Consider the following 11,462-nt stretch of genomic DNA (forward strand, 5'->3'; position numbering starts at 1 on the left):
CCCCCGAATAAACGTTTTCAAAAACATACTCCAGGTCAAACGGAGCCCCCCCCCCCCCCCCCCCCCCCAAAGACCGATCAAACCGCCCTTTCCAAAGAGAGAAGAAAACCCATCTCCAATGCAGAGCCCATCATCGAGACGCAACTAAACAAATGGTCCATCAACCCGCATCTTTTACATCCAAAAACAAAACAGGCAACAGCCTCACTTCGTCAAGTCGTCAACGTTTTCGTGTACGCCCAGATATTGAATGTTGATCCCTTAGAAATCAATAAACAGATTACCATACCTACAAGAACACCCAACTAGTTAGCCACAGAAGCGTCCCAAACACACGCATAGGAGAAAAAAAAAAGGGGCATCACTCACTCATCATGACCGCCCGGACCCCCGTACTTTTCAGGGTCCTCGGGGTATCGGTCAAACTGGCTGGCATCGCCGGATCCAGCCTTGACTGGCGGCGTATATGGAGCATCAATGTCTTTGCGCGCCAACCGGTCCCACGTGACTTCTGCAAACCACGGGTGGTTCTTGACGTCTTGTGAGCCTCCAAACAGATTGCCCAGTCTCTTGGTCAAGTCTGCCGTGATGAGCCGCTCGAGCAGGTTCTGGGCATCCGGGTTGATATACGCCGGGTACTTGACCTTGCCCTTGAGGATGTTTTCGTATATGCGCATGGGAGAGCCGCTGTCCCAGAACGGCGTGTAACCGCAAAGCATCTCGTATATCAAAATTCCAAGAGACCACCTGGGACAGACATGTTCAGTTTCGTTCATCCAAGCCCCGAGTCAACCATTACTTACCAGTCTACAGACTTGTTGTAGCCCTTGTTAGAGACCACTTCAGGAGCCAGATAATCTGGTGTTCCGCAGAGCGTCCACGTCTTGTCCGGCACCCGCTTCGCGAAGCCAAAATCGGTGATTTTCAGGTGTCCGTGCCGATCCAGCAGCAAGTTTTCGGGCTTCAAATCGCGGTAAATGATGTTTTTAGAGTGCAGGTATTCCAATGCCAACGTGGCCTCGGCGGCGTAGAATTTGGCGACCGGGTTGGGAAACCGCTGTAGTTGGGGAATTTCCCGTCAAGTTAGCCAAAGGGGAAAAAAGAACTCATAGTCAAACCAAGTAGACACTTGACACAGAAGAAGAAGAAGAAAAAAACACTCGTGCAAAACAGTGGACAGGATGGACTTGTTCGTACCCCGGATTTTCTTAGCAGCGAAAACAACTCGCCGCCCTCGACAAAGTCCATGACCATGTAGAGGTTCTTCCAGTCTTGAAAGGTGCCCCACAGGGTGATGAGGAACGGGTGCTTGACGTCGCTCAGCATGCGGCGCTCGTCGTTTGTGTGCTCGACCTGCTTCATCTTGACCACCTGGGCCTTCTTGAGCACTTTGACGGCGTAGAAGCGCTGGTTGTGCTTGGACTGGACCAGGTGAACGCGGCCGAAGCTACCGGTGCCGAGCGTTCTCAGGATCTCAAAGTCGCCGAGCGAATACTTGCCCTTGGTGACGCGGGGCTGGGATAGCGATGCGCTGTGGCCGTGGTGGATCTGGTGATGCTGCTGGGGTTGTTGCTGTTGCTGTTGTTGGGGTTGAGGTTGCTGCTGCTGTTGGGGTGGTTGTTGTTGTTGTTGTTGTTGCGGCTGCTGTTGCTGTTGCTGATGAGGAGGATCGAGCTGCATTTCCGACGACAAGTGTTGTTGTTGTTGTTGTTGCTGCTGCTGCTGTAGGAGCTGCTGTTGCTGCAGCTGGGCATTGTGGTCGGCCATCTGGGAGCCTACGGCAGCGGTGTTCTGATACGGCGAGGGGGGGTAGCCGTTGGTCGAGCCGTCATTCTGGGGCGAATTGATGAGGTTGCTGATGCTGGGGAGGTTCTGCGAGTCGTGGCCCGGCGCGTACGAGTGAGGCGGCTGAACGTTGACGGGATTCATGGCTGGCTGGCGGTCCGAATCAGGAGCAGCGGTGGGAGGAGCGGCCGTGGCCGGGTCTCGCGCGGCAACAGCGGCGGCGGCGGCGGCGACGGCAAGAGAGGGAGCGGGAGTTGAGGCTTGTTGATCCGAGGCTGGCAGAGGCGAGGTTGTCGAGGTCAAAGTCGAGCCCGGCGCAGGAGCTGGCGTGGAGGACGCGGGTGCGGAGGCGGGAATGGGAGCTGGAGTGGATGCGGACGGCGAGATGGAGCCAGGCGAGACGGCGACGGTGCCTGGACCTGGACCTGGGCCTAGAGCACCTGGGAAGTGATTGCTGTCGCCTGTAGCCGCTGGACCTGTAGCTGTTGGAGCTGGACCTGTGGCACTCGTGCTCGACCCGGGCGTCACTCGCGGCTGTGTCGAGTCCAAGTGCCTCGAGCCCGGCGTGGGTGCGACGGGGCTGGTGGGGTGGGCAGCGCTCAAGCTATTGCCGTTACTGGTGCTGGTGTTGGTGCTGGTGCTGGCTTTGGCTGAGGGGTCAGAGCTGCCCTCCTTTGTCCGCTTCTTCTTGAGGAATGAGCCGAAGGAAGGCATAAGGCTCGAAGTTGTGGCCGGGGGGGAGGGAGGTGAGGGGATTGGAGCAAAAGGATGGAATTAAAAAAAATTATAGTGAGACCAAGCCGCAAACAGGGCGTGGGGAGAGCGAGGGCAATTAGGTTGAGGGGGAAGCGCTCGAGTCGATTCGATTCGATTCAACTGTCTGTTCCGTTCTCGCCGATCTGAGCAGAGGGCGAGTACCCGACCTGTGCTGCTGAGCTTGGGGAGGTACCTCGTATATGGATGGACCAGACGGGATGCAAAAGATGGAGCACGCTGGACTGGGCTGGACTGGGCCTGGGGAGAAAAGTTGGGGGGGGTTTTGTAGCGTCTGGTGTCGTTCGTCGAAGGATGGCGGGCTGGAGAAGAGGCCTGGGGCGCTGGCTTATGGTGCTATTTAGGCGGGGGGGAGGAGAAGAACTCAAGCTGCTGGTGGCTGCTTTCAGGGGCCGAGGCAGAGTTTAGCAGTCGAGTTCAGTTCGTGCAGTGCTGGGGGAGCTTTAGCGTCTGTGCAGCTGGCTGGAGCAGGGAATCGGGATTGAAATGCAGCACGAGAATTGGATTGATGGTTCTGATGGGCCGGCAATTGGCGGTTGCAGGGCGTCAATTGGTGATTGAACCGTCGAGTCTGTCTGATGCAATCACCAGAATGCGACTGGAACAAGAACTGGCTGGTCCGAACTTGCCTCCTCTTGCGCACGTACCGCCTTGGAGCTCGAGCTGAGATTAGAAGCTGTTTCCCAGCAACTGAGGCGGCAACAACAACAAGAGACTGATGCGGCACAGCGGCACTTTGGCTGCCTGGATCGGTTGCGGCGCTGCGAATCGGTTTGGCGAGATTTGGATCCAATTGCCTGGTCCCTTGCTTCTTCGCTTCGGTAATTTTTTTTTCTTTTCTTTTTTTTTCTGTTCTTGCTCTTCGTCTGCTTCTCCTTGCTTCTTTCGCCTTGGTTCTTTTGCCCTCAGCCGAGTCTTGAGCTTGACCCTCAATAGATCCCGTTCGTCTGTTCTTTGCTCTGCTCTGCTTGGGCTCTTCGGCAATTCAAAATTCCTCCGATCAAGTCAGTCCCAGTGCTCAGACCATGCGCTGCTCCCGACTCAATACGAAGGTCCCCAAAGCCAAGCAATCAGCTCCCAATTCGCTGGAGCCCCACGGCAGTCCTCGGGGGGAGCAATCGAATACCTAGCTGAAACACTGCAAATTTCGTTGCCGAGTATTGACGCTTAATGTCGTCGTCGGGGCTGGTCAAACGTCCGGTTTGAATCCTCTCTGGAAGCATTCATCAATTGACATGAAGCTTCCACTGGGTGATCGGAGCTGCATGCGTATCGCCCTGTCTCTCTCTTTGTTTTCCTCCCTGGACCAAGCAATCGCTGAATAAGCGATCGTAGATGTATGATGACGCTAGGTGTAACTTGGACTCTCTCTAGCCGAACTAATGATGCAAGATGATGATGGGCAATGAAGCGAGATCTGGTTTGGAGGACACTATCGGTTCGACAAATAGATGTTGAAAAATACCCTTTTCTTGGATGTGGGATCAATCCCTTTTGTTCTTCGTTCTTGTTCTCTCTACTCCGTAAGTAGTTATTTTTTTCCTTGTTGCAATCAAAAAAATCCTGAAAGCAGTCGTGACTCGCAGCAGCAACGAGACGATCCCTCACCGAACCAGCCGTTGATGTAAATCACACGAGCTAAGCCGCCACACTTTGCGGGGGAAGTCAGATTTCAGCTACTCGTACACAGGCATTCGCGAAAACCGGGCAAAATCCCATGCTCGGTGAAACAATGCCCGGGGTGTGATTCAGTGGAAACGCATAAATTCTGACAAGGACCTGCGTTCGAGCCAAGAAGCTATAGTAGCTATGAGTTCTCAAGTGGATGATCAAGAAACAAGAGAAAATAGACACGACAGCTCAATGCATGAACCGGCGACGAATGAGTCCAAACAGCATTGCACCACCTCTAGACCCAATTCCAGTGGTGTAGCCGAGTTTGTCTAGTTACACCTAGCTCAGACTCTCTTTTCCCCTCATTCTTTGACTCGCACTCGTTTGCTCGATTGGCGATGCTCTTGGTGACGCCATCAAAACTCTGAATTGTCCACCGAGCAATGCGGTGCTTCTTGACTCCCGGGAGCGACGGCCCTGGATTCTCCTCAAGCAGGTAGTCCTTCTACACAGCTGCCTCTTAGCATTGCTTGCGGCAAATCTACATACTCCGTAGCTTTTACAATATCCATATTCCGAGACTAAGACGCTTCGGGACAGCTCTGTTCTCTTCGTCAAGCTCCCTTTTCACTCAATCAACATGTCCAACATCACATCATCAATCATCAAAATGAAAAACAAGATTGGACCAGTAAAGCCGTTATTTCGCTGCTTAGAATGCGCTCTTACCCATCAATCAATTTCCTCCGCCTCCTTACTTGATTTCCGTGCCATCATGATAAAAAACCCACCACCCCGTGCCGGTCAAGCAATGTATCAAATCACAAATGGCCCAACTCCCAGCACAAAGTAAATCCCCGACAGCAGACATGGCCGGCATCCAATACTAGCATGCTTTTTATGTGGCAACGACGTCTTCCCGCCTAACCCATCGATCGTTTGAATTATATAAATCCCTTCGATAAGGCCCCTGCCTGCGTCAGTTTGCTGAGTGAGTCCAACATCTGCCTCACTCGTCACCCCTCCCACACGTTAACAGGTTCGAAAACAGTGGCCCCGCCTAGAATCTGTGGCTCTTGGTCTTCGACCTGTACGCGGTGAAGCCCGCATATCCGCCGCCCACCACGAGGAAAAACAAAAAGATCTTGGTGAAGAACCAGGTCCAGCTTCCGCCGCTTGCGTCGTTCTTGGCCTTGAACTGGTTCCTCGTGTTCGCCTTGCCGGGGCCACTGGCAGTCGGGCTGCTGTACAGGTTCTTGGCAGAGATGGAGATGATGTCGTGGTGGTCGCTCAACTCGCCCGTCTCGGCGCTGAAGCCCAGGTAGGCAATGTTGGGGATCGCGGGGGGGTTGTCCACCTCGAAGCACACCAGCCAGTCGCCTACCGTCTTGTACTGGAGCTCGAGCTTGAGGCTCTTGTCTTGGAAGTAGGTCAATCGCATCTTGGTGGGGATGCTCGAGTGGCGGAGACCTCTGGCCGAGCAGCCAGCCAGCTCCGTCTCCTTGCCGTCGTTGTTCTTGTCGTAGGACTTTTGTCCGTCTCCAAACATGGCCATGACGTAGGGGAAGACGACGCCGGGGCGGTTGTTCTTGTACGTGTCGATGAAAACCCCCAGGCCCTCGAACTTGTCGGCGTGGCCAAAGACGGGCCCGAGCTGGCCTCGCTGCTTGGTGATCCACATGGCGAAGCCGTCGCCGTAGAGCTGGTTCTTGCCATGGATCTTGAACTCGACCTCGATTTCCCAGTTGGTCGCTGTGAGAGGTACTCGTGAAAAGAGCCAGCCGTTTTGCGAAGGTCGATCGGAGGTGAGGCGGATATATCTGTAGCATTGGTTGAGCTATTGGGTCGCATAGAGTGAGCGCGCTGGACATGAAACGTACGAGTCCGTTCTAATGATTGTATCACCGCCGAAATCGAACCATCGGCTCTGCATGTCAGAGTCCAGGTAGGGCTAGAAAAAAATAGCACAACGCCCGTTAGCTTCCTCATTGTTCTCATTTGTTCGCTCTCCCTCCCCCCCTTTCCTCTGCATCGATTTGCGACTGACTTGTTCGAGAGTGTGCGTCTTGAGCTGCGCGCGGTTCGTTAGCCCACAGCCATTCCTGCGCAATCCATGTCCGAGATCAAACCAACCGTTATGCTTCTAAAGTCGTCCTGGGCCGCCGCAGTCCACGCAAACGCCGTGGCGAGCACGGCCGACAGCGAGGAGAGCCGCATCTTTGGCGCGATTGTGACGCAGATTTGATCCAATGGTCGGGCAGTCGGCGAGGTCACTTGGAGATCGGCACGGGATCTGATACCGCCTCTCTCGTCGTCCGGATTTTTTGGTGTTTTTGGGAATAACAAAAGCAACAAGCACCGGCCAGTGATGCGGTTCACATGGGAGGCTCCGAAAGGCCACAATTCGTGTTAAGCCCGCGACACAGTGCTATTCCTCAACGAGCTAGACTGTGGAGGCCCGGAGGTATCCGCCCCTACTAGCACCTGCTGGAGCTGCGCCGGGTGCTTTGGTACCTGTAGGTATATTTTGTTTGACGTGCACATGGGTTCTGGGAATCATGGCGTTTTATTTTAGTATTTTGTGCTTCTTTTTATCTTTAATACCTCGACAGTGTGTCAATTGGCAACTTTCAAGTCTGCTGTACCAACGCTGCGGAAAATTCACCTCTGATACCAAGTCACACATCGGGTATCGGTACTTGAAGGAGACGACTTGTACGCCTGTAGTGGGGCATTATACACTGTGCTGTCTCAGGACATGTTTGAGGCACGAGCTCTCGAATACTGGTATGTGATCCATGAATGTAGTTTTTATTGAATGAATACTACTTGTCTACTAACTTTGAGACAATCAATTTGCTGACAAGGTGTTTTAGAGCATGCATTTTGCCGTGATTTGACCAGGAATCACAGTTCCATCTAGGCAGGTAGTCACATGTCAGATACCATATGCCGTATGCCATAGCTCACAAGATCAGTGTCACAATGCGAACAATACAACCAACTTTAGCCATCTGGAGGCAGCAGGCCACTGGAAATAAAATAAGTCGGTATTTGTATTTTTTTTATCAAGAAATTGAGTGACGCTATGCAAGTATATACGGTAACATACCTCATCAACATGCTCCAGCTTGTGGCATTACCTGATGATGAGTAAGTGTTCATCATTGAATGACAACGAACTAAGTGAGGGAGAAAGAATACTATAAACATATAAATATTTATATTAAATATAATACACATAGATGAAGAGTCAATAAAAATTCATTCCATGTTCCGTACCATCCAAATTAGAATCTACACCTCGACTTCACAACTCGAACTCGCCCAATTCAGCCGCACCGCCGCACCACTAGCTCCCCAAACGCCACACACCAGCCACAGCAACTTTGCAACTACTCGAACATCTTCAACCATCTCCAAAATCTTCAATTCCTCCTACCAGACAATTTCAAGCCCAACCAAATTCCTCCTCCAGAAAAAAAAACCAAACCGCCCATAAAGCCTCCTCGCAAACCCCCCCAATTCCAAAAATGTCCGACTCCTCCTCCATCAAGCAATCCGTCATGAAGCAGGTCCTCGCGGAAGCGAACCTCGCCAACGCCCGAGTCCTCATCGAAGTACGCAAAATCCCCCACCTATCCACCCTTCATATAGTGATAAGAAGGAAAACTAACAATTCCTTTTTCTTTCTTTTTTTTTTGCTATACACAGAAACTCCAAGAAAACTGCTTCGAAAAATGCGTCCCCAAGCCCGGCGGCTCACTCTCCAGCAGTGAACAGACGTGCATGACGTCTTGCATGGAAAAGTACATGGCCGCTTGGAACCAGGTCAACGCGGCGTACATCAACAGGATACGACAGGAGCAGGGAAACAACTAAAAGCATTCAATGATACTAAGGAGAACGAGAAATGATTGGAAGAAACGGGGAAAGCAGAAAATCCGAATTTGGATAATGAATGAACGAGCCAGAAAAGACTGGACCGAAGAGATGTATTGTATGATACGGTTCAGACGGATGAATGGGGCTGGAAAGAAAACATAAAGGGAAAACTGCGAAAAGGCCAGATTCAATTGGTCTTTGAGTCTCCCTCTGACGAGCTTTTGTATTATTACTCTTTATTAGAGTGGTCTTGGGTGCCACGGCGCGGATCTCGGGACGGGACATAGAGCATAGAAAAGGGATCATCCACTCTACCTCTTGAAACATTGAACTGCCTTGCGACTCGTATATCATTACATTGTGTTTTGGGTATCTATATGTACATATATATGGATGGATGGATGTATGCGTATATCGTCATCCATACCATCACTCCGCCGCCTCCTCAGCAGCCTTCTTCTTCTTCTCCTCCTCCGCCGCCCTCTTTCTCGCGAGATACCTCTCCTTGGCCCCCATAATCTCCCCCTCCGTCTTGCGCGTCTTGGCCGCCCGCTCTGCCTCCTCCCTCTTGACCTCCTCCGTCTCTCGCGTGCGCTTCAGCGACGCCTCCAGCTGTTCCGCCAGCATCCGCGACTGCCGCTCCCTCATGGCCTGCTTCCGGCCGAGCTGCTGCCCTGTGATTTCCCGGCGCTCCCGCTCCACCGGCCGTTCAGCTTCTCGTTGCGCCTCCACCTGCTTCTTTGCGCCGACGTTGAGGCCGCCCTTGAGCAGTTGTCGCTTGTCGACGACTTGGCCGTCCTCGTTGACGGAGATGGAAGCGCCCTTGTCATTGAGCTCCTGCGCCGCCTTGGCATATTCCTTTTCCTTGTCATCATCGGCCTCTCCTCCATCCTCTCCACTAGCCTCTGTAGGGCCTCTCTTTGCCATTTCCTCCGCTGCTCGAACCGTCTCCGCATGTCTCTCCTGCTCCTTGTCCAGCAGCTTCCGGTAGAAAGACGCCATGCCAGTGCCCTCATTCTTCTTCGCCTCCTCCTCTTCTTTCCTGCGCTCCTCCTCCTCCAATTTCTTATTCTCCTCCTGCTGTTTCTTGTATGCCTCCGTCACGAACTTCTCCTTGTCGGCGAACTCGTCTCCCTCGGCTTCGCGCTCCCGCGCAATCTTCTTCTCCTCGGCAATCAGCTGGTCTCGTTTCCGCACGTCGGCCGCGCGCATCAGGTTCTTCATGTATTTCGGTTTTCGCTCCTCGTCTTCCTTAGACTTATTTTTCTGAGGCTTCATGGAATCGTATATAGAGTCGTATTCGTAGACGCTGGCGTCCAGTTCGGTAGCCGCCTCGGCGTTTTTGCGCGAGGCGAGTGTGCTGGAGAGATCGCCAAACATTGTGCTCGTTTGAGGTTTTGATTTCAGCTTTGGTGGTTCATTCACGAGACCCTTTTTTGATTTGGGTCCCCTTGTTGAGTCTGGTGGCGCTTGAGCTGGGGCAGATGTGAAGTCATCCAAATCGCCGCCAATTTCTTCAATGTTGGAGTCTTTGGTAGTCCCTTCATCGTCTGAATCATCGCCGTGGTTGTCAAACATGGGTTTCGACCTCGAAGGCATCGGCTTGGATGCGCCTGGCTTTTTCGTCAGGTTGAGCCCGAAGGCCAGCTTTGGTTTATTCATCGCCTCGACTGGCTTCGAAGACTGTGATGATGTGACGGATTGGTCGACCCAGATTCGCTTCTGCGGTATGGAAGCAAGTGATAGGAAGTGATGATAGCAAAGGTGTGCGTAGAGGAACAAGAAAGTCACAACATGCAATTCCAATTTGGAATATTCTTGGTAATGAAAAGTGAAGAAAAAGAACAAAAGCTTCCAAGCTTGTCGGCGCGCTGACCATGTACATGTACCGGAACCGAAGCACCGAATAGACGCGCGCCAGGCGGCTCCGCAATTCATCTCTGGATCCAATCCATATTAACAGTTTTTGACAGAGACAGCCTAGGTCCCGGGTAGTCTGTAAAGTGCGAGGGATCTCAGCAGCTCGGCTTAGCCACAGACGCATTCATTACAATAACAATACCAAGTCCATCTCGCCATTCTTCCACTAATAAAGAACCAAAAAAAAAAACCTCCAGCTCCGGCGCCTTTCCCAATAGCTTCTCCCCCCAATGTGGCGACAAACAACCCAGAACAAGCAGCTTGTCATCTGCCATGACGTGATTGGCCCCCCATGTTGTCTCTCACGGCCAACTCGAGTATGTAATCCAAAAGCGGCGATTAAAACCCGTCTATTAATACAACCTTAGTAGCAAGCACTCTGTGTGTTCAGCTTAGGTACTAAGATAGCAGTGCAGGTGTCTCAAGATAACTAAAACTCACAAGACCGAAGTTCGTGCTCTCTCATGCCTGTCACGAGGACAAACCTCAGGTCTATTTCTACCTCCGATTCCAGTTCCAACCTCTGCTTCTATACGTCTCGCAACTATTAAGAATACTAGGTACTAGGAATATCATGGAATACTGCAGTACCTGCACGGGCAGCCTTGCCTCGTCGCCTCCATATTCGCAAGACGCCGCATCTTTCCCGCAAGACCGGAGAGTAGAGTGCTGTTCCCGAGTTATCTGCGCAAAGTGTATACAGGTTCGTTATTAGCCACAACTCGAAGCCTTGTCATCAACATGTTGCTAATCCGCGCAATCATCTTTTAGAGCTACCCGCGCTTTGCGTCTTACTGTCCATTCTGCCAAGTATCAAGCACGCCCTCGCCGTTACCGCAAGGCCTTCGGGATCCTCCTTTGTATACCTCGGTCCCAGGTCCGGGGTCCAGATCCATCCCGGCTTCTGCTCCCCCGCCGCCGTACAAATCTGTAGATGATGCGCCAGCCAAGAGCAACAACAAAAGCACGCCCGAGTTCGATGAGAAAGCTGCCCTAGACGACACTCTCCATTTCTTGGACCATGACCACGACACTGTCCAGTCGCTGTCGCTGCGGTATGGCGTGCCTCCCGCAGCGTTGCGGCGGCGAAACAACCTCACCAGTGATCACCTGCTGGTCGGCCGAAAGACGATCCTGATCCCCGGCGAGTTTTACAAGGGTGGCGTCAGCCTGTCTCCTCGGCCGGTCGAGGGCGAAGAAGAGGAGCTGAGAAAGGGAAAAATCCGGCGCTTCATGACGCTTTGCAAGGTGGCCGACTATGATTACGCTCTGTTGTATATGGAACAGGCCGGTTATGATATCGATGCCGCCATCGTCGCTTACATGGACGATGAAGCCTGGGAGAGGACTCATCTCAACCAGCGGGGGATGAGTGCCGATGCCAACAAGGTCAAGAGCCGCGGGCTGTTTTGGAGGGGCCTGTAAATCCTTGGCAGCTGGTCTTCTGGCGCATATTTGCTTTCTTTGCTCTTGGGGAATTTGGG

At 52.6% G+C, this 11,462-nt stretch overlaps 5 protein-coding genes across 5 annotated transcripts; 2 read left to right on the plus strand and 3 right to left on the minus strand.

Moving 5' to 3' along the window:
• Window positions 1-365: 365 nt before the first annotated feature.
• On the minus strand, window positions 366-2,499 carry Triagg1_6755 (uncharacterized protein; the record flags this gene model as incomplete). The annotated part of the gene is made up of 3 exons (XM_062901414.1): window positions 366-747; window positions 804-1,057; window positions 1,198-2,499. 3 exons carry the CDS (start codon window positions 2,497-2,499, stop codon window positions 366-368), a joined length of 1,938 nt encoding a protein of 645 aa, XP_062754371.1.
• A 2,734-nt stretch (window positions 2,500-5,233) lies between these two features.
• Triagg1_6756 (uncharacterized protein) lies at window positions 5,234-6,390 on the minus strand (the record flags this gene model as incomplete). Its single annotated transcript, XM_062901415.1, has 4 exons — window positions 5,234-5,993; window positions 6,054-6,124; window positions 6,221-6,244; window positions 6,307-6,390. The coding sequence occupies 4 exons, from the start codon at window positions 6,388-6,390 to the stop codon at window positions 5,234-5,236; spliced, it is 939 nt and encodes a 312-aa protein (XP_062754372.1).
• A 1,316-nt stretch (window positions 6,391-7,706) lies between these two features.
• Window positions 7,707-8,055, plus strand: Triagg1_6757 (uncharacterized protein; the record flags this gene model as incomplete). Its single annotated transcript, XM_062901416.1, has 2 exons — window positions 7,707-7,793; window positions 7,888-8,055. The coding sequence occupies 2 exons, from the start codon at window positions 7,707-7,709 to the stop codon at window positions 8,053-8,055; spliced, it is 255 nt and encodes an 84-aa protein (XP_062754373.1).
• Window positions 8,056-8,487: 432 nt separating this feature from the next.
• Window positions 8,488-9,720, minus strand: Triagg1_6758 (uncharacterized protein; the record flags this gene model as incomplete). Its single annotated transcript, XM_062901418.1, has 1 exon — window positions 8,488-9,720. One exon carries the CDS (start codon window positions 9,718-9,720, stop codon window positions 8,488-8,490), a length of 1,233 nt encoding a protein of 410 aa, XP_062754374.1.
• Window positions 9,721-10,208: 488 nt separating this feature from the next.
• On the plus strand, window positions 10,209-11,403 carry Triagg1_6759 (uncharacterized protein; the record flags this gene model as incomplete). The annotated part of the gene is made up of 2 exons (XM_062901419.1): window positions 10,209-10,295; window positions 10,750-11,403. 2 exons carry the CDS (start codon window positions 10,209-10,211, stop codon window positions 11,401-11,403), a joined length of 741 nt encoding a protein of 246 aa, XP_062754375.1.
• Window positions 11,404-11,462: the final 59 nt, after the last annotated feature.

This window comes from Trichoderma aggressivum, assembly GCF_033847375.1.
Source record: "Trichoderma aggressivum f. europaeum strain CBS 100526 chromosome Unknown scaffold_027, whole genome shotgun sequence".
Lineage (NCBI taxonomy): Eukaryota > Fungi > Ascomycota > Sordariomycetes > Hypocreales > Hypocreaceae > Trichoderma > Trichoderma aggressivum.